This window comes from Poecilia latipinna, unplaced genomic scaffold (assembly GCF_001443285.1).
Source record: "Poecilia latipinna isolate Pla-1442-1.1 unplaced genomic scaffold, P_latipinna-1.0 Scaffold1825, whole genome shotgun sequence".
NCBI classification, from domain to species: domain Eukaryota; kingdom Metazoa; phylum Chordata; class Actinopteri; order Cyprinodontiformes; family Poeciliidae; genus Poecilia; species Poecilia latipinna.
The window spans coordinates 59,300-82,153 of record NW_015114441.1 but is presented as its reverse complement, the minus strand read 5'-3'; the positions used below and the strand labels follow the sequence as shown (position 1 = coordinate 82,153).

The following is a 22,854-nucleotide window of genomic DNA, read 5'->3' as shown; positions in this document are numbered from 1 at the left end:
TTTAATGCTGCTAAAGTGGCGTTAGTAGCTCTTCCATTTCGTGTCTGTTGAGTTTTTAATAAATCACAGAAACTGTTTTGGTTATGGGACGAGTTTTTCTGATCTCTGCGCACTGCATGCATTGACTCTGTCTGACTAAGTGGACAAAGCTTTTGATATGGTTTGATTATTCGTGTAACCGGGAAAAATAATAATAAAAATAATAATAAAGTAATATAAAACCAGAGTGAAGGGTGACTACGAGGAGAGTGCGGAAGCTCCTCACTGGGCTGAACCTGCACGATGAGGTTAGCGCTGGTTGGTTAACCGCTAACGTTCCGGACAACCGGGAACACATACATAAAGTTTATAGCGTAGACAGCCAGAGCCACATCCTGGGCAGCGTGTTAAGATGTCATAAATATAAATCATTCTCACTGCTCCCTCAACACTTTTAATCGCGCTTTCACCTCTGAAAGCGCGATTAAAAGTTAGTCCTGCGGTTCACATTGAGCTGCGCAACCAGATCTAACGTGGTTCGTTTTAAACTCCTACCTTGATGCAGAGTGCTCCAAAGAAACATAATTCCTCACAGGAGGTTGATGTAAATATCCTCACAGGTCAGCTTGTGTCGAGTTTGAGTGAAAGGAGGTGCGTGATCCACGCTGAGATAAACTTTAGACATTCAGCTGCTGCAGCGCGCGAGGCAACGCGCAGAGGCGCCAACGGTGTGATTGGCCCGCTCTGCCAGCTTTAAATGCATAAACTATAAACCTATCTTCTATAAACTTATCTTTTAGGAATAAATCTCCTTTGCCAATGAAACATTTAGAGCAACAGAGACGCTTGCAATCTGACTTTAAAAAAAGAGAATTGATTATTATTATTAGTTTTTTAATTATTATTTTCCTAAAAACAAAAGCAAGCAAGGGTGCTAGTAAAGCATGGCTTGCCGCCAGGCTTATAATACACTGGGGGAAACCCTGGATGGTATTAAGAAAATACATTTAAAATATGCTAGTTTTAAAACTTAGCAACATGTCTTGATTGGAATAGCCTAATTATAGTCTTCAGATTAATAACTTATTCTGCCCTATTGACCTTTATGTTACATGTAGTTACAGCAGATTGTTTGCTAAGATCCTCTGATCTGCCCTTTGTCTGTGTGGGAAACAATCAGGAGAAGTTCCAGCTTCACACTGATCTGTGAAAAGCCGTAAAACAGCAGGAGTTCAGGCCAGTGGAGGAGCAGCTCTGCTTCCACTTTGTTTACATAAAGGAGACAACTGATGTTTGATCTTGAAAACAAATTGCAGGGAGTTTCTAACTTTAAAAAGGGTCAAAGACAGCTCCTGGTTGGCTGAGCAAAGATACGCCTTATTTGAATAAATTAAAGGTAAGAATACGCCTTTACTATAAAACTTTCTACACAGAAGTAACAAATTAGATTTTGCTCTTGCAATTTCTCCAAAGACGTCTTTGCTTTTTGTTTGTCATTTCCATCTTTTGTCTTTTTCTCTCTCAGGTAAGTTCATGTGTTGTTTGTGCTCTGAGGTTTCTGATGTTATGTGATGTGCTTTTCTGGTGATAGTATGCATCTGTCTTGAATAAATGCTGATTATTGTGACGCTGTTATCTCTGCGTGATCTCAGTCTTTGCGCACAGCATTTTCTGAATCCGGGCATAAGAGAGGATATAACGAGTCAAAAGGTTTTAAAAAGGGTTAATAAGTTTTAGAAAGTTTCCTCTCTTAATAGTATGCAGGGCTAAATGAGTTTCAGCCAGGTTTTGGAGCTCCTCATAGCACTTGGTGGATGTCATCAATATTCTCTTGTCTTCAGATCATGGACTTCTCTGTTCTGGTTTTGCTAGATCTCAGTGCTGCTTTTGACACACTTGACCACAATATTCTCTTAGAATGGCTTGAACTTGACAGTATCAAGGAAACAGCACTGGCCTCTCATCTAAATTCTGCATTACATTGGCTCTTGAGGCCTTGATCTGATGATCCCTGATATATATGCTTCCCATCAGAAAGGATGAGATAAAATTCCACTGTTAAAATTGCTAAGAGCAATATATATATAGAGCTGATAATATTCAGCTCTATATATCCATAAACCAGCTATTTACATTTTGTTTTAACAATTTGTCTTTCATCTCTGGAAAATGTTTAAAATGATCCTGTAAGGAATATCCTGTGTAGGAGTGATGCTGAAAAACTACTTCTTGCATTTGTTATTTGAAGGCTGTAATTCTTTACTATCAGGAAGTGATAGGTGATAGAAGTGATAGAGATAGGGTGAGAAGCTTGGTCATCCGGGAGGGACTCAGATTAGAGCTGCTGCTCCTTCACGTCGAGAGGAGCCAGTTGAGGTGGCTCGGGCATCTGGTCAGGATGCCTCCTGGACGCCTCCCTGGTGAGGTGTTCCAGACACGTCCCACCGGGAGGAGGCTCCGGGGAAGACCCAGGACACGATGGAGGGACTATGTCTCTCAGCTGGCCTGGGAACGCCTTGGGGTTCCTGGTGGAGCTGGAAGAAGTGGCTGGGGAGAGGGAAGTCTGGGCCTCCCTTCTGAAGCTGCTGCCCCCCGCGACCCGACCCTGGATAAGCGGAAGAAAATGGATGGATGGATGGATCAGGAAGTCTACAAAAAACAGCTGATCCAAAAACCTGCAGATTTCTCTTGAAAATTAAAAAGAGGGATCATATTTTCCCTCTTTTAGCTTCATTGGTTCTCTGTTAAATCCAGAATACAATTTAAGATTTTACTTCTTGCATATAAAAGCCATTTATAATCATCTGAGTAATCATCTGAGTGTCTCGGAAAATTTTAGAAATATGAAGGACAATGCACTTGAGTGCTGCAAATTATTTTATCAGTTTACTGGTGGACATTGTAGTGGTCTTTGAAATCTACATATTTTAAACTGTCAACATCATGGATCAAAATCAGAATCACTTATATTGCCATTGCCAATAAACAAGTTCACAGGCTAGGAAACAGTTTTAATGTATTGATGCAAAAATAAAGAAATAAAACATGACTATGAAAAAGAAAAATATGTATGAATGTGCAAAGTAGCAGATTGATAAAGTGTCTGTGTTAATTAACTATTATTTATCAATCTAATGGCTGAGAGAAAGAAACTGTTCTTGTGGTGGGAAGTTCTGGTCTGGCTGGACCGTAGTCTTCTACCTGAGGGCAGGAGGTTACACAGACTGTGTTCAAGGTGAGAAGGACCGATCCTTCTCACCTTGAACACAGCCTGTGTAACCTCCTCCGCAGTCCAACCTGTATGACCTAAAGTCCTGGAGGAGTACAGGTTCTGTAAAGGTCAGAGGTTGTAGCTGATCACCTTCTCAGAAGTGTACGTGACGCGCAGTAATCCATGTTTGTCCCTCGCTGTGTCATGGATTGCGGTTTGTAGTGATGAGGATAAAGGATAAGAAATGGTTGGTTTAATGATCAGATAATACAGAGAACAACAGGGAAGAACAACAGAGGATCCAACAAGGAACAGGAGGTACAGGTGAACTTAAATACACACGGGGGAAAATAAGGGAACAAGGGACAGCTGGGAACAATAAGGGGCTAGACACGGCAGCACAGGGACTAATTTAACTAACACACACAAAAACCCACATCCTTGCAGGTTGTGGACCCAGTGTACCATGTGGTGATAGAGTAGGTGAGGATGGATTTAATGATGATTGTATAACACTGCACTTAATGCTGAAGTTCTTTTTTTTTGTTGAAATTAAAGTTTATATGGCAATTTACATTTAAGTTTAATGTAACCTTCATTAGATGTCAGTGTGAACAGTTTATTACTCTGACAGAAGTGCATTCACAGAAGAGATGACATCACATGCAGCATGCTGTGGCATAAGAAAGTCCCCCTTCACCTTATTTAGTCCCACTAGATTATCAGTTTCTGAAATTGTATTCCTTGTCTTATATAAAAAAAAAATAGGCCAGCAATGGAAAACATTGGCTAGAGTGATTTTGACACATCTGATGCGCTTCCACATAGATGTTGAATGTAAACCAGTTAAGTGTGCACACCCATCAAACTTGAAACGTCGGAGGCGTTTTTGACACGCGTAACGCGTTTAGTGTGAGCGCACCATTACAGTAAAGTCTTCCTCTGGCTGCCTTGGGTTCACATTTTGTCACCATCTCCAGAAGAACAGCAGGCTGCTTAGCTGTGACATGTTCTTTTCACTGTTAACCTGTCAAAATGAGCTTTACAACACATATAGTTTGGACTATGGAGTAGAGCATAGGTGAATTATCAGGAAAAAGTACTTTAACAAGTAAACTACAGCTATGAATCCTGAAGGCATCGTTCATATGGCAGATTCAAACTCTGTCGCTTGTCTGCAGAAAACATCTTATCCAGAGTAAGTCACCTTGACAACAGAGCCAGCTGTTACGTTACAAACTTGTCTGACTCTCATGTTGTGCCTACTTGGCTCATCATCCCCCCAAAGGAACTGTTATGAAGCTCCTTCCTTCTAATTGAAATGGATCGAACGATTACATAATACCCCCGTTTAATCTTTCCCTCCCCTACTTCTTTTTCCTGTCACTATCTCTAAATGATAGCAGCAGATTGAACGTGTGGTATAAATCTGCTACAGGGCCCCGTTTGTGGTAGTAATCCATTTGCTTTTTCTTCAGCACAGCTTCTGTGCCATTTGTGCTTTTCAGTTTTAACCTCCTCACATTACTCATTTAGTAAATACACTTCAACTAAAACATTGGAGTTATTTTTAGGGAGCTTGAGAAACAGATTGACACAAGAGATTCATAATGGATGTTTTACATAACACCTGCCCCAGAGAGCTTTGAAGGCTGAATGACAAGAGTTTTGAAGGGCAGAGACTGGCAGATCATTCTAATGAAATGGCCTGTCGGTTCAACATTATGCTGCAAGGAGTACTTAGTATAGAACCTGTGGTTAAAGTGTTTCTCCTTCCTTCCTCTGTTTCCTATTGCTCTGTTACACCAGAGTGGAAGCTTTTCTGTTACAGTGAAGAGACAGCAGGATTTATGAGATCTCTAAGAGATGAATGTGTAGATATTCAAATCGGCTACAGAATCCTGATTCAGAGTGAGATTGAAGACAATGCTTTGGTCCAGTGACATGACTGGTACACAACTTTATATGAAACCTAAAATAGATGCTTACATTTTGATTTTGACGTGTAGATATTTTGAAAGTTTTTAATTGTGCTTTCATAAATTGCATGTTGCTCCACTATGTAATTTGAACCAATCTGCTGGGTTTCTTTAGATAAAAAAACTAATTGGAATAATTAATTTGAGCATACTGTACTGTTTGATAATCAATGGGAATATGTGCATAATTAACATGAAATTATTTTTTGTAAAGTGCCTGGAGACATTTGTTTGTGAATTGGTCCTTTTTTATTATGTCAATATAGTTTTCTATTAAAATGTCATTAATTGCAACTAATTAATTAAAGACCCTGCAATTAACTCAGTTAAATATGTTAAAGGAGCCCCACCACTAATGATTTTAGGTGGAGTTTTAGGCTCTCTTGTTGTAGTTAAAATTGAAAATAGTTTAGCTTACTTTGAATTTATATGTGAAATCCATGTGCCTATCTTTCTCCATGAATATGTCTGTCACTCTGTTGTTAGAATCATCCTTGTTTTCATTCATTTTTAAAAGGGTCTGCTTCATTGGATCATCTTCAGGATGATCCTGGAGATCATCCATTGGCAGTTGAAACATAATCGCCCGTGCAGTAATTATCCAATAGGAGGCTCGTACCTATTTCCTTAGTTAAATCCAGGCGGCGACTGTCTTTTTGGCCAGGGAATGTAATGTCCCCATTAGAGGCTAAATTTAGATGTAATATTGCACCTGTTGTGGCTTTATTGTCGGTTCTAATCTATGTGGAAAGGTATTACAAAGTTGATGGCTTTGCAGTGATTGGATCAAACAATGTATCAATAAAATTGAGGGTTTTTTATCAGGCCCCAAGTATGTTGTCTCTGTACTGGTTTGTATGGCACATTAAACCTTCCACCCACTTCCATTCCATTCCAATATTGTGTTATCCCAGTGGCAAAGCCTCTGTACCTCTGGTCTAATCTGTGGCCATGGTTGAGCGCACAGCTGATAGTCTTCATAATAGATGTTAATCTCTGCTGTTTACTCGGCCCCGCACCTCCCTGCGCTCTTTTACAGCACCTGTCTTGTGCTACATGGTCCATCTTACAATTTACCTTTTGGTCTTCATAAGGCATTATTCAAAAACCTAAAACAGTTTGAATGTTCCAGAAGTTAATTTACATTAATGAACAACTTGAACTTGTTCTGCAATAAAAGAGTAAAATTTTCACCCTAGCTACCCATGCATGCAAACCACCTCACTGAGTGGTACGTGGATGCTGGTCATGTACCACAGTGTCATGCTGAACTGGGATTGGGAAAATCCCGGATTAGAGCATTTATAATCTGGCTGCTGTGGCACTGTGGGACCCTGCAGCTCAACAAAAATAAAATACCAATCCCATCACCATTAGAAACGTGTGGGGGAAAGGGGTTCTGCCGTGGACATATGTTGAGACAAACTAGTTAACAGCACGATACGTAGCAGCATCAGAAGGAGGAGTAGAGGTGTCACTTTAGCTCTATTCTGGGGTATTTCAATATTTTCTCATGTTTCCCATGTGATGTCTGCCGCCTACCCTACATTAATGCAATCTGTGCTTATTTGTGAAATGGCTTAGTAATTTTGCTCATTATTATATGCCATCTGGGTATCTGGAAGATCTGAAAAAACAAGGTTCAGTGAGAATTTGCATAAAACTGGCCACAGTTAGATGTTGGGATCTAACAGTGGCAGAACAGTTGATGATGATGGTGATGATGATGATATGATGCATAATAAAAGTGGAAAAGATAACCCAAAAGTGCTTAGTTGAAGAGAAAACTGTTAGGAAATATGTCTGCCTTGCAGTCTTTCAGTCAAAATGTTATTTGGGGTCTTCTTTACTTAGTTCTGCATTTTGGGGGCATTTGTCCAATTTTGGTTTTGCATTAAATACATACAGCTGTCTAAATTCCAACTGAAGGTACATAGTCTTTCTGTTTGGTAAATTTAACAATGACTGTATTGAAAGGTTGAAGTCCATAACAGTTGTGACACCAGAGGAGCCTCTGACAGTAATAGTCTGTTGGGCTTTATGGATGAACAATAATCAGCTGGCTAGAAACTGAAAAATTCTATCTTTTTCCAAACAGTGAAGTCATCAGTATGCTCAGTATGGAAGTTCTTTCAAGAAAACTTGAAGATAGCAATTTTCAGTAAAGGTGAGTTCTGTAAAAATGAAGTCAGAGGTAGAACAGCTGTAAGACTAAAAAAAAAAGAAATCCCCACATATCAGTACATTGGTGGGTATCTGATGTGTTTTCCACATATCTAACCAATCCTCATCTGTAATTGTAACGTCAAGCTCTGATTTCCATTTTTCTTTTATAAACTTAGTTGATCATTTACCCATTATCAATTTTGATATAAAGTAAGTATAATTAAATTTTTTATTCCATTGAATGAATTCATCACAGTTTGAATCACACTACTCATTTCCACAGAGGGATCCCATCAGATTTCTGTCATGGTAGTGTCTCAGTTGTAGGTGTTTGTCAAATTTGTGTTCATCTAAATTATACTTGAGCTGGAGAGTTTTCTGAAAACTCACCAGCTCCCTGTTCTTCTGTCGAGTATACCATGCTGTGACCCCCTTGTTTACTCATTGTTTGAATTATATTGCTGGCTTAAAATTGCTATTATATGCTACCCATCTGAGCACTTTTATGTCCTTCTTTATCCTGTTGTTTTAGTATTTTGAACCATAGTTCCAGTGTAAATGCTCTAATTTTATCCATGTACTTTTTAATCTTCTCATATCTCTCATAGTCTCAAATAACACACTGAATATGGTATTCTCCATACTTTCTTCATATCCTTCCACGTTGCTGTGTGATCTGCTTTGTCCCAACATATAAGTTGTCTGAGCTGAGTTGCATTGAAGTACTCCTTAAATTTTGGGAGATCCATACCCTCTTTGTCTTTCGATACCTGGAGAGTTTCATATCTAACTCTAGGCTTTTTGACATCCAAATGAATATCTTGTGTTATCTTGTCCCAGGTCACAACATTTGTGTCCCAGGTCACAAATTTTGTTTGAGGGACCTCTATTGGTAATGACTGGAACAAATACAGAAGTCTTGGCTGGACATTCATTTTGATAGTTTCAATTCTTAAGGTCAGATCTAGAATTAGAGTAGATGTTTTTTTGTTTTGTTTTTTGTATCTCGTGGCTTATTTTATCATAATTTGCTTTGTAAAATGTAGATAACCCTTCAGTGATATTAACTCCCAGGTTATCATATTCCATTTGATTGGAAACAATTCCTGAATTTCTTTTGATGGAGTATTATTGAGTGTTAAAAGGTGTGTTTTGGTTTAATTAATTTTGTATTTTCTCTATGAAGAGAGCAAACAGTGTAGGTGATAGACAGTGCCCCTGTCTGGTTGATCTCTGTCAACTGAATTTGTCAGGCTTCCATTTATGTTGATTCTCGCAATGGGATGGTGGTATAATGTCTTTCTACTGTTGCGTCCACCAGGCTCTTTTAATGGGGTAACATTAAAGGAGACCACACAAGGATTTTCTGATTTCAAGAAAAATGATTTTATTAAATTACACTAAAGAAATAAAACCTGAAAAGGGAATACCTGAAATGAGAAATCAAATTAAATTAATGCAAAACCCATAAATAACCAAAAATAATCAAAGCCAAACCAACGCTAACAAAAACCAACCAGAAGATACGATACAAACCAAACCAAACAAGGTTCTGAGGAGGGAGAGGGAAAAGCCTTCCTCTATGCTGCATGCATTGCAGCAGCTTTAAAGCAGCAAAGCAGCAAATCAGCAATCAGCGCAAAACACAAGACTTGCAAAAGGCCTGTCTTCAGAACCCTGCAAGAAAAAAGGTCAGAGACCCACTGCAGCCATAAGACCTCCCCCCTTTAAACAGAGGGGGACCTCTGTAGCCATTAAGCTTGTTAGTCTGGTACATCAATGGCACGAGACAATGCATCAGGCACCACGTTTTCAGTGCCTCGAATGTGCCGAATCTCAAGGTTGTAAGGTTGAAGGAATAAGACCCATCACATCAACCGCTGATATGGACTCTGTAAGGAGTGCGGAAAGGCCAAGGGGTTAATTATTCGACCATTGAGAAAGAGGCCTTGGCTCTTATTTGGGCACTGCAACATTTTGCTGTGGGCAGGGTTGCTTTTCCGTTGTGGTGTATTCAGAACTTAAGAGGAGCTTGACATTTTCAAACGCCGTCTGACAGGCCAAGAACCCCTTAAATTGGACTTTAGCCTTTGATAGGTCAGTTAATGGAGCCACTTCAGTAGAAAAATTCTCACAAAAGTTTCTATAGTAACCCACCATCCCCAGAAAACTCATCAATTTCTTTTTTGAGGTAGAAGGTAGAAAGCTATTAATGGCTTGGACTTTAGCTCTTACTGGTTTCACTTGTTCTTGCCCAACAACTTTTCCCAAATAAGTTGCTGTAGCTCTTGCAAACTCACATTTAGCTAAGTTCACAGTTAGACAAGCATCCTGAAGACGCTGAAACAACTTCCGGATACGTAGCATGTGTTCAGTCCATGTGTCACTGACCACTACAGACCACTACATCATCTAAGTATACAGCACAACCTTCCAGCCCGGCAACCACTTGGTTCATCAACCGCTGGAAAGTGGCACGTGCATTCCTAAGGCCAAAACTCATTACAGTGTAAGAGTATAATCCAGATGGTATGATAAAGGAAGACACCTCTTGGGCTCGAGCAGACAAGGGTACTTGATAGTAACCTTTGAGCAAATCAAATTTACTCACATACCTTGCAGTTCCAACCTGATCGACAATCTTCCATCTGAGGAAGTGGGTAGGAGTCAGGCTTTGTAATGCTGTTCAGTTTCCTATAATCAGTACAGAATCTATAAGTACCCTCAGGTTTTTTAACCAACAAACATTTACCCCATTATGGGCGCGAGGTGAAGGAGCCTAAGGAGCGCAAGGGCATGATCGGCGCTCTATTGATGACAGTGGGTGAAAAAAGGCTCAACTCCGGTGGTCTCTACTGACCCACCCTGCCTCATTTCCTTAGTGTAATGCCCAGCTCACACTACACAATTTTGGAATAGTCGGCCGATTGTCCGACCATTTTCAAAACATGAGACCACACACTAGTCGACAAAAAATCGTAGGTATAAGGGTCGTGCCTTGTGTTGTTCAGCCACAGGACAAGAGCAACACACCACACATGAACCTATTTCTCTCACCGACATTCAGATTTCAGACAGAAAATCCTGTAAAAGCCAACTGTATCACATGTAAATTTATAATAAACAAACATGGCTGATGATGTAGAAGCAATAGCGATAGTTTGTGAGCTTATGTTAAGCAATTAAAGATATAACAAAAAGGAAAGGAGTTGGATAAGAGTGGAGGACTGGGCTTTATTTACTGCACTATGATATGAGGTGAGTTGGGCAAAAAATGTGTAGTGTGAACTGGGCTAAACGGAGGAGTGAACTATTGCATCAGGTAGTCGGATATGCCCATCTTCTCTATCTGAATCTAATGATTATTGAAGGGCAATATACGATTCAAGGATTTCTTATTGTCATACCAGCTTGGTGATGTGGTACAACATTTGTACTCAGGTCCCAGATTAAGAAATTTTCAACACAAAATAATAGATAAAAAAATAAATGAATAATAAAGTAATTTAACCTGTCTGTCACGAGACACCCCTGTCATTGTGAATGACAACCTGAGACCAACAGGTTAAGTTATGTGTCTGTGTGTAGCAAATCTATGTGCAGAAGCTGCATTTGGTGCAGCTTGAGTTCAGCAGTCTGATGGCTGAAGGGGAGAAACAGTTCCTCAGCCTGGTGGTTTTGTTCTGGATGCTCCTCAGCCTCCTGCCTGAGGGGAGCAGCTGGAACAGTCTGTGTGCAGGATGGGTGGAGTCCTTCATGATGCAGACCACATTCCTCCTGCATCTTGATGTGTGGAAGTCTATCGTAAAGGAAAGGCTGCTCCCCACAGCCCTCTGTACAGCCTTAACCACCCTCTGCAGAGCCGTCCTCTTAGCAGCAGTGCAGCTGCAGGTGCAGAGAACGCTCTCCACCACACAGCGATAGAAGCTCCTCAGGACTGAGTTCCCAAGTGTTTAACAACTAGTCTTTGGTGAATGTTCAGTTTTGTTCATTATTCTTACCTCTTTTCTTGCAGTTTTGTAGCTTTTCTCTCACTCTGTGTGTCGTGTCTGGTTTCGGTTCTTCCCTCTTTGATCGCTGCCTCTCCTCTGCTGCCATGGTGTCTTCTCCTGGCTCAGCAGTGTAGCCCCTTTCCTTCGTGTCCTGTGCTGCTGTTCTGGCACTTTTGTATGTCTTTGTTTCGTTATCCCAGTGTATCCGGATTTTAGCAAGAGGTGTCTGGAAACATATTCCTTTCTCCTTCAATCCTATTTTTTTAATACTCACATATGCTTTTTGTTTCAGAACAATTTCTGTTGGTTAATCATGATCAAAGTAGATTTGTTTGCTCTTTACCTGAATCTTTTTCTGCCAGGCTTTCTTCAAGATTGTTTCTTTCGTCTCTAATTGTAGGAAGTTGACCACGATTGATCTGGTTGCCTCTCTTAGGCTTGGTTTCTGGGTGAGGTCTCGGTGGCTCGTTAAATCTGGAGATTGGCCCCATCTGAAAGCTCTAGTTCCTTTTTTTAAAAGTTTCTCTAGATATCTAGCTGTGGAGCTCTACATCCGTTGGTAGACTGAAGACTTGGATATTGTTCCTCCTTTTTCCAAAAGGTTAGAGTCCTTGTCAAACGGCGTTTTGACTAAAGTCCAAAGGGTTGAAGTCCCAGTTGACGGCGTCTCAACTAAAGTTATACAGCTTTTTATTTCTCTTTCTCACTGTTAACGTTTTAATTGTTTTTTTTCTTTTTTTAAATCTCTCTCTTTCTCACATGCTGTTTTTACTTTAATTATGTAAAGCACTTTGAAATGCCTTGCTGCTGAAATGTGCTATACAAATAAAATTTGATTGATTGATTTGATTGATTGATCTCCCTTCGAGGTCGATTAGTTTTTCACGCATTCACTGTGTTTGCTCCAAAATCTTTGTTAGCACCTCATTATTGTCCATCTTTCACACCTCCACCTCAACTATGCATGTCTGGGCCTTGCTGATGTTCATTTCCTGTGTCTGTAGCTATTGGTTGTTCTGGAAACAAGAAATAGACTTAAGTAGTTAAGTCTATTTCTTATCTCAGACAAGAAATAGACTTAAGTAGTTAAGTTTATTTCTTGTCTGAGATTTGTTATTTCTTTCTTCGTTTCTGTCTTCAGCTCATCCTTAAGTACGGTTATCTCAAGGCATAGCTCTTTTTTAAGGGCTCTAATATGTCCTCTAATAGTAGCAAGCTCATTTTTGCAGAGTCTCCTTGCTATTGTGTTCTTCCATTTTCTTGTCTCTTGTTTTTTATATATTTTTTTTCTTCTCTTGTTTATCCCACTCATGCTTTAGTTTTGTCTATTGAGTTATTATTTCATTGTGGGTATTTTTTACCCGATCTATAAAAGTCAACAACACAGAAAAAGAGTCACTAGAATTATCACAGTTCTGTAAAAATATTGCTGGAGGAGCCTTAAAAATCAGTAAACAATAGCAACGAAGTGAATTAGTTGACAACAGTGCTTCTTTCGTCCTTATCACACCCCCTCCGCTTAGCCCCATGTTTAGCTATGCCCACTGTTGTGACAAAAAAGAAAGTTTGGCTTATTCACTGGGGAAAACAAAACCTGATCACAGAAGTTTTCTAAGAAGTTATTATCTTTTTGAACTCTTGAACTGTTGTACCAGGTCACACAGCTGCTGTGCCAGAGATGTGAAAAGACATCTTAGTTAAACTGACGGAAAGTCCCATGCTTACGTAACTGGTGGATATTAAAAAGCGATGTGTGTATTTGTTTCTTCTCTCCTGGATTTGACGAAAGTTTCAATGGTCATTTTATTTTATTTGATCCTTGAATAAAATAATGATAGAATATATTCTGTGTTATTCTTGATAATTTTTTTAATTAGAACAGTGTCATATATCAAAATAAGATTATTTAATAAATCTCCTTACACCCACTTTGCTGGAATCTTTCAAAATTTGCCCTAGGGTGAGGTTTAGCTATCAGAGGGGAATTTGTTAAACTGTTAGCTGCTTCTGCATACTCCTTAATAATTCCCTGTCTACCTTCCGGAAGGCAATTTTTTTTCTTAGCAACTCCTTCAGGTTACCAGTGGTAAAGCAGGACCACCAGGCTAAGCATTGTTTATTTATTTATTATAAGATTTTTTTCTTATACACTGCTTGTAACAGTGATAGCAAAGATGGGTTAAAGAATCTTTTTGGTGAAAGGGTTGGAAGCACAATGGCAACAATAAAGTCAGTATGTGAACACACAAGGAGACTGAGGTCAGGTGTTTTTTTATTCACTGGAACTCTGTAACCACAGACTTTTACTGGTTTTCACACTAACAACTTCAGTGAATAAACTAACAAGTAAGAGCCAAACATTTTCAGATACATGAAACAACTGAAGTGCAATATTCTAATAATTATTTTCATTGTATTTTTTTATGGTTGTCTTTTTTAAGATTTTATAGTTGGTGCTTGGGTATCGGAATGTCTTCTAATAACACATAATAACGTAGTTATTATTTCCTGTCAACTTTCAACGTTTTTTTAACTGAAAAACATGGTAGATTTATTACATAAGATTATTTAATAAATCCATTGGATGGCTGACATAACGCCCCCATCATTTTAGAGAGATCTCGGGTAAACCCTGATAAAAACTTTGTTAGGGAAACATTTAACAGTTCTGGTGGGGATGATCTTGTTCTCATAGAGGTTTATATCACCGGTCACTCTTTTAGTCCATTTTGCTGGCACAGAGCCTCCCAGTCTGTACCCTCAAGATAACCCTGCAGGCCTTCTTCAATTTCCTTTAAACATCTTTTCACTGTTATTTAGTCACAGTTTACCTCTGAACAACAGGTTTATAGCCTGAGCAGAAAAAAAACAAGGCTGTCATCTTATTTGCCAAGAGGAGCTCATGCCTTGGAGAAGTTTGGATTGCTGAAATTTAAATTAAACAAATAGTGTTTTGTTTTCCCTGGCAGAACAGCTGACAAACTGTTGAAAAGTTGAAAGTGTAGCTGAGAGCATGGCATGATCAAGATCATCAGAACCACCACAAACACACTGATATGTTGTGTTAGCAACAATGTGTCATGTCGGATGATACTCGATTAGCCCACATGCAAGTACACAGCCAGGAGAACAAGGAAAGTTCAATGGGTTTATTGTTGCGGGAAGGAAAATCAACTGGTGCGAGCGGCGGGCAGCAGCACCAACAGCACACTGAGAGGGGAAAAGGGAGATGGTGAGTTGAGGTGGTGGAACCTTGCGTAGCTTCAGAGATAAACAGAAGAACTTACGGGTGTGGGTGGTATAGAGAAGGCTTGGAGGGGTCTGCGATTCTGGGTTTCACTTTCCTTGGTTTTCGGGGGGGAGGGGAAACGGACAGGTCGGCCAGGGCCTCAGAGCGTCTGAGCGAAACGTCCTGATCCGGATGCTCGGGTGGTCAAAACTTAGTCAACAATCTGGCGTCGAAGTGTTGGCCACCGCCTCTCTTAAGCTGCAGGTAAGAGCGTAATTGCTGACCGGTGTGTAGCTGACGCAACAGGTCCGTCCCCCGAGCAGCCGTCTCCAGGACTCCACCTAGAGGAGAAAACCAACCCCAACCTCCACCCAGAACCTAACACAATGCAGCCGATGGCATCACATGCATAGTCAGCAACTGCTGAAGCGGTTGCTGAAATAACACAGCTGAACCACTGCCCATATTATTGGCAAGTAATATGGACAAAACTTGCTATAGTTCCAGCCTGCATAGATGACACTTTACTTGTATTAAACAGTCTCTTATTGACAACCACAACTTGTGTTTTCTGCTGATGCTGTCAGATTAAGAGGTCAGGCCTTTCGCTGGGAATGGTGAGACATCTGGTAATTCATCCAGGCATGAAAAATCTCTGTTTCCATGGTAACAGTTTTCAAGTTTATATAATTCATGTTTTTATTTTTTATTTTAGTTCTTGTTCATAGTGCTGCAGAAACCTCTAAGTGAGATTTACTGAGTTTAATACTGATTGTAGCAAACATCTGAATGTTTCTCAGCGGGAAGACTTTAAATCCCAGATTTTAAGCTTGATTGGATGTTGAACTACTGTATCATATTACTTTACACCTCTGTGGGTTGCAACTCCTTCCGTGTCTCAGTTCAGCTACTATTAGAACTAAGTATTGCCTGATGTTTTGTGTTAAGGTAAATGCAGAACAAACCAGACTGCCTCTTTTGGGACATAATTCATTGTGTTTTCTGTTAGGGTAAGGGTTGTGGGCTAATCCCAGCTTTACTTATTGAGGCAGAAATGTAACAACATCATGATGTTTTTTCATGTCAGAAAAGCACAGCATTTTACCTTAATATAAGAAGGACATTGGGTTGTAGCTAACATCTCTCCCTCATCTCTTAGCCATCAAGCCATATGGCCAGTACAGATTAAAAGGCATTTGTTGTCTGCGCCTACCCCGCCTGGTGGATTACCCACTGGGTTGGGTGTGTTTGTGTGTTGGATGTAAGGAAAGATGAAGGGCTGTGTTGGCAAACTAATGAGTAAAAAAAGGATAGAAACATTCTTGTTCAGACTGCGTGTTGAAGGACTGCATGACCTCTGAGTTAAATGTGAAGTGTGACCTTTAATCAGCATATATTATACTGGCTGCTTTATCTGAATGAAGATATTGGCAAAGAGGGTTCTTGCGAGATTGGCTTGGACATTAATGAAATTACATGGATTGGAAGTGAATGAAATTGAAAAGGGTTGTGACTTGTCAGAACTGGTTAATCTGGCTATATATTAAATCTGACAGAGGATTAAGGATTTTGTGAGGATCCCGCTTGATTCTCATCTCCCTTCAGTGCTCCATCTGGGATTTTTCCCATTGAGCTAGATTTCTTTGTTTGATTTTCAACAGGACCAATCAGCGAACAGAAGGAGTTGTGAAGGATTACGTTAGTTTTCTGCATTATTTTAGAATTCCAGTCTGGCTAAATAGGGTGTGGTAATAGCAGTGGCCCATTTACTTGGTCTGGTGAGATGACTTTGCTGCAGAGCACTGTGAACAGCTTGAAGAAGGATTTGGTGGAATTAAAGGAAAAATGCAAGGATATGGAAAGACAAATGATTAGGTGCAACATCAGAATCCTTAGTGTCCCCGAAACAACTGGCTCCAGCTCTGCAGCAGTGATTGCTAAGTTATTAGCCAAGGTGCAGGGTTTCCCACCCAAAACTTGCTAAGCCCGGTTGTCGGGGCACCGAGGCGGTCCTCCAGTGGCCCACGTGTTTTTGTATTAAAAGAGAAGAAATGTAAAAATATTACTGGGTAATTAAATGTTACGGGAAAACATCTCCAGTGAAATGCTATCTAAACCCACAACTAGTCTTAATAACAACAAATCAAAATATACAGTTAAAATTAATATCAATTATTTGCACTTCTGTTTAATCCAAATTCAGTCAGGGCTCCAGGGGCCCATAAATGCTAATATTTTAACACAGACCACAGATACATAAATGTAACATTTGTTTGAGATTATCAATGCTGCTAACTTTAATTTTATGGTTTCAGCACACAGGCTGCGCAGTTGGTAGAGCTGTTGCCTTGCAGCAAGAAGGTTCTGGGTTCGATTCCCAGCCTGGGGTCTTTCTGCATGGAGTTTACATGTTCTCCCTGTGCATGCGTGTATAACGGGTGCAAGGGTTACGGACCTGTTAGCAGCAGATGATGAAGCTGACAAACAGCAATTAAATGAGCACATGGGAGACACAGTCTGTGTTACTCCAATTTCTCTCAGCTTATTTATTGAATAAACCAGCTCATTTTATTATCAATACATCCCAATTTATAGTTCAGTAATTTACTGTATATATAGTCTATGTAGACATGTTCCATCATAAACATTAGCTTTTCTTAAACCAGAAATAATCACATCATATTTTGTCACAATTTCCTCAGGTAACATGCACTTTCAATTGACTGCACTTTATATGCATAATTAAACACACAGTGACATTTAATGGGCATGTATGTTAAGCTATTGTAAACTGGTATAACCATCTTTGAAGACAAACTACTTCAAGTGAATGCATTAAATCACAGCTTAACCTTCCAAAACTATGGAGGACCAAAACCGACATAATAAGAAATAAAAGAATAAATATATATTTTGATAAGAATTAAAAGCATAAATATATATTTAGTTTTTCCTTTTAACTTACACATGAGTTTCTGTCAAGAAAAATTGATATTTTGCTTTGTCTTTTTTCCCTCGATAACAACAGCTCTATCGGACTCTGCCAGGGGTGTTCCTTTGTTTTGTCTGGATGTTGCCACCTGCCCTAATGTGTCCTTTCCTCTTTTTTGTTAGAAAGGGTGGAGTACTCCCTATTTAACCCAGAAAAGGATTATTTTAGTATATTAGTACCGTATTTTCCGCACTGTAAGGCACACCTACAAACCTTCAATTTCCTCAAAAGCCGACAGTGCGCCTTATAATCCGGTGCGTCTTATATATGGACCAATATTGACAGGTTAGGGTTAGGGTTAGGGGTAGCAACTACGGTAAGCAGCTGCCGACTTCATTTTCGCCCATAGAAGAAGAAGTGCGCGGTGCATGCTGGGATAGTTGTCAGAACGCTGGTTTGTAATCTATTAATAAAGTTTGACTGACCTATCTACCTACCGACCATCTAGAATCAGGTCGTCTGCAGGTCATTTAGCACCACGTTCTCCATGAACATGCTGTGCACGAACGGAGAAGGGTCACCATCGTCCAACCACGCCCTGGCCCAGTCGCGGAAGGGTCTCCTCGCCAACCAGAGTCTGACTGTTTTGTTGACATTCCGTTTAGTCCAACTCCATCTAGTGGATGGATAACATAACTCCAGCCTCTACTGTAGCGTCTATTCTATGCGCCTTATAATGCGCATAGAATAGCCTAACCCTTACATATGAAAAAAGTTTTAAAATAGGCCATTCATTGAAGGTGCGTCTTATAATCCAGTGCGCCTTATAGTGCGGAAAATACTGTAATATCAGAAATTGTGGAGTACGCACTATTTAGATCAATGTTATACAGCCCAGAAATGGAATCAGAATCAGAATTAGAATAACTACGAACTTGGAATCCAGAAATACTAAACAGGAACAGTCTCTGCTTAGTTTATATTACTTTTAACCCAGAAAAGGATTTAGATCAGTCATTCTTTAGCTTATTTGATCAGAAACTGTAGAGTACTCACTATTTAGAAATGGAATTAGATACTTAGCAACACTTGAACAGGAGCACTTAGTTTACATACTTTAGAACATTAGATTAGTTTTCTTTCCTCTTTTTTCTTTCCTTTGGTTTGTTATTTTGTTTGTATTTAATTTTAACTCATGTAAAACACTTTGAATTGCCTTGTTGCTGAAAATGTGCTACATAAATAAAATTACCTTATCTTATGAGAAATGGCAGAGCAACAGGCAGCTCAGAGACCCCATGCGCCACCTACCGGTGAAACACCGTTACTGCACCCATCGTCATTAAGCCCTGTTAAATAAAATATCTTCTTATCATAACCCCATAAACGTTTAAAGAAATGCATGCTCTTTTTTCATTTTTGTGGGTACACACCAGTGGGCATCACATGTGGGTTCTCTCTGGGTACTCCAGCTTCCTCCCACAGTCCAAATTTGGCCTCTCTAAATTCTCCCTAGGTGTGTGTGTGTGTGTGTGTGTGTGTGTGTGTGTGTGTGTGTGTGTGTGTGTGTGTGTGTGTGTGTGTGTGCATGGTTGTTTGTCCTTTCTGTCTCTATGTTGCCCCTGCGACAGACTGGCGACCTGTTCAGAGTGAACCCCGCCTCTCATTACTTGGAGATAGGCACCGCCAACCCTCCCGATCCCACTAAGGGATAAGGGTGTACAGAAAAGGGATGGATGGTTTCAGCATGCATAAATTAAAAGATTTAAAATTGTTCAATATTTAAGTGTAAAATTTTAAGGAGCTGACAAGTTTATTTTGTACAAGTTCAAAGAACCATCTTAGGTAACACTTTATTTGAAGGGGGTTGAATAAGACTGTCATGACACTGTCATAAACATGACATAACACCTGTCATGAACATGAATAAGCCTTCATGAATTTTTATGACTGTTGTCAAAAAGCGTCATTCAGTAAATTATGACACTTTTAATACAAAGTTGACATTATTCAAAATGTCTTTGTTATGACAACTTGACATTAACCAAGAAATCATCAATGAACATAATACTTTGAACATACCTTTAAAAAGTTTAAATCTACATTTGTTTACAATGATTGCATTTTGTCCCACATTTCAATGTTGGCGCAATGTTCATTGTATTTGATAATCATAATGCATCTCCAATACATTATTGAACCTTCAGACAGAATGTCAAAAAGCATTAATTGCCCAACATAGTACCAGAAAACCATAATGGTTTTTCATTGAGCATCTTACTCTTCAAATTATCTTTGCATTTGAGTCCTCATTAGACTGCATCATGCCAAATTATGCATAACAGTGGCAACAAGATTTTTTATATCAGGGAACAGTGTATTAGCATCTCAAAAAACGTATTGCTATGGCGGCGCACAGAGGTGTGTTGGCTTCTCCAGCTCCTGGAATTAAGCCTTATTTTAATTCATAAATGGCTGATTTAGACACTGATTCAATGCCATATTCAAGGCTAAAGTAGAGCTCAATTGGACTGATAGCTATTGGAGACAATTTGGCTGTTAATATGTCACTGAGGCTGAAATCCACACTTGGCAGACCGCAGCTCCTAAGGACTGGTGCAGCAGAGTGTGAGGAACAACGGTCAAAAAAAACATTGTCCCCGAAAACTGAAGAGGGGGAAGTGGGTGGGCACGTTGGCCCAACTGAAGGCTAGTAAGCCACAGATTCCAGCTCTCTTTCTGGCCAATGTCCACTCATTGGATAACAAAGTGGATTTGTTACATATGAGGCTGCATGTTTCTACAGAGATAAAGAGCTGTGCTGTTCTTTGTCTAATAGAAACCTGGCTTCCACTATCAACCAGCCTTCCAGATCAACGGTCTTCAATTATTCTGAACGACCCGAGATCGTTGGTCGCAGGCCGTTCAGATTAGACCAATGAAGAAGACAGGTCTCCTGTAGCTGTCAGTATTACAGCGAATTTGAAGAAGCCTTTGACTGAAGACGTCTCAATGTCTTTCCACCCGGCTCTTAAACCATATGGCCAGGCAGAGTTTTAAAAAGGAGCAGGAAAAGCAAATGAGGAGGATTAGCAGTGCTTGTCATCAACTGTTGGTGTCATCTGGGACATGTTCCTGTGGAATATCTGTTCTGCTAGCCAGAAATTGAGTTGTTTGCAAGACATAAGTCACGAGACTGTCCTGCAGTCTTCAGTCAGAGGCCTCTTCAAATTTATCGGAAGACTGACTGCTACCAGAGAATTCCTCTTGCTCCTCAGCATCACCATCTAAAACGACTATTTGAAAATACTTGGTTGAAAGGAGCATAAATATTGCATAAATATTCAATTTTACTTTGGGAAATGCTTCTTTAAATTGAATTGAGGAATCCCAGACGGAATTCAGAGTTGATTTTTAATTTGCTTTTTTCTTTACTTGATATACCAGCAAGCACGCACACAACTTCATGTTGCATAGTTTGTTAGTCATGTTTCATTGAGTACGAACACATCAACTGTTTATTTTCAGTCATAGTATAGGCTGTATAGGTGACAGCTAAAAAAAAATCAGTGCTATCTGGAAATAAAGAGACCAGAATGCCGAATTTCATTCCCTATATATTATACAGTATTGAAGCATTTGGGTCTCATACTGTTGCAGGTTTAGGCTGTCTGTGGTGCCACCTCCCCCTGGGTTGGCTGGGTGCTATGTGGACCACCCTCTCTCCCTTCTCTCTACATACACAGTTTGGCCTGTGGGTGTAAAAATAGCCAGTCACATAGTTGGTGGGGAATGGGGGAGGGGAAGGTAGAGGTTGTTAGTCAATGGTCAGAGTAGGAATCAGCACCGAGGAAAAGCTTGCACTGCTGGCTGTACAGTGTCATTTGATTTGATTCCAGTTACGTGGCACATCAGGGAAAGGCAAGTTGAGTTCTGCTAAGACTGAGGGGTTTACCCCCTGGATGGCAACTTGTAGGGCTTTAAGGGAGAGCCAGGGAAAATGAGTGGATAATCCGAATGATTAAATGCACTCTCATAGATTCTTCTACTTTTGGTTGGGAACGATCTGAATGTCGTACACCATGGGCAACACAGCCATGTGTAAGGTGTGTGGTACAGACAAGGGCCTAAGAACTACTGGGAACCAGTTCAACCTGGACAAGAACACTTTGCCAGAATACTACTGCCCTGAACATTTTCCTGTGCAGCCTTCACTAATGCTGGTAAGAGCTTGCATTAACAGGTGCAGCACAGAGAAATGCATGTTTGGGGTATTTTAAGACATTTGTGCAGACAACATTTCAACTGTTTTTTTCTGCTTTGAATGCTTAGAAGTTACCGTCAGCTCTTCTTTTAAAATGTTAATGCTATTTTTACTTTGCCTGCTTGCAATCTTTCATTTCTCATAAAAGTCCTGTGGTCTTCAGCCCTTTGGTGAAAACACTAATAATAACATCTAGAATATCTACAGTACACTCATCTATTGTCTTGTGCTCATCAAACCTCACAGACAGAGCAGCAGTTATTAAAGCCATTGCCAGAAGTGTTTGTTCCAGCCTTGGTGTGTAAAAGTGTGTATGGGTTGGGGTGGGTAGTTTTATCTATAGCAGCATGCGGACTCCAAATGCTGCTGTTTGTTGACTGTTTGTGCTATGGAGCTTAATCTCAATATTTTCAAATGCACCAAACATGATTCGCAAATAGAACAACATTTTTACTTGTATTTTTGATGCAAGCACAAATAAATTTGATTTACAAGCTGCTTCTGGCCTGTGGGCTTCACTGCATTTGTGTGACTTTTGAGACTCCCCGATCCAGAAATGTCTTTATTTAACAGGTAATGATCAGTAGCCAATCAGATATCTTCCTTGTTTCACCTAATCATATGAACAGACCCCACGTTGGAGAAACTTACCCAATCACATTAACCCATTCCAACTGTGCTGTAGCCATGTGATGCATCTTGATGTGTGGAAGTCTATCGTAAAGGAAAGGCTGCTCCCCACAGCCCTCTGTACAGCCTTAACCACCCTCTGCAGAGCCGTCCTCTTAGCAGCAGTGCAGCTGCAGGTGCAGAGAACGCTCTCCACCACACAGCGATAGAAGCTCCTCAGGACTGAGTTCCCAAGTCCAGCTCTCCGTAGCTTCCTGAGCAAGTAGAGACACTGGTGGGCCTTCCTGACCAGACAGGAGGTGCTGGTACTGCAGGTGAGGTTACTGGATATGTGCACTCCCAGGTACCTGTAGCTGGAGACCACCTCCACAGCTGCTCCTCCGATGTACAGGGGCTGAAGAGGATCCTTGTCCCTTCTGAAATCCAACACAATCTCCTTCACGTTGATGCAGAGATTATTTTCTCCACACTA

The 22,854-nt window shown here is 40.2% G+C and overlaps 1 protein-coding gene and 1 long non-coding RNA gene across 3 annotated transcripts in view; one reads left to right on the top strand and one right to left on the bottom strand.

Moving 5' to 3' along the window:
- LOC106934558 (ankyrin-3-like) overlaps positions 1-22,854 on the top strand; it is a 48,911-nt gene that overhangs the window by 8,702 nt on the left and 17,355 nt on the right. Inside the window, exon 1 of one of the 2 annotated variants that reach the window (XM_015014528.1) lies at positions 21,106-21,711. The exons of the other annotated variant lie outside the window; for it this stretch is intronic. Within the exon in view, the coding sequence (XP_014870014.1) occupies positions 21,559-21,711 (153 nt within the window). The 5' untranslated portion in view covers positions 21,106-21,558. Of the gene's footprint in view, positions 1-21,105; positions 21,712-22,854 lie in introns of those variants that run through there. 2 annotated transcript variants of the gene reach the window in all.
- LOC106934560 (uncharacterized) lies at positions 14,462-14,944 on the bottom strand. Its single transcript, XR_001421724.1, has 2 exons — positions 14,615-14,944; positions 14,462-14,537 (listed from the first exon to the last, which is right to left on the bottom strand). It is a non-coding gene; the product is annotated as an uncharacterized LOC106934560 (long non-coding RNA).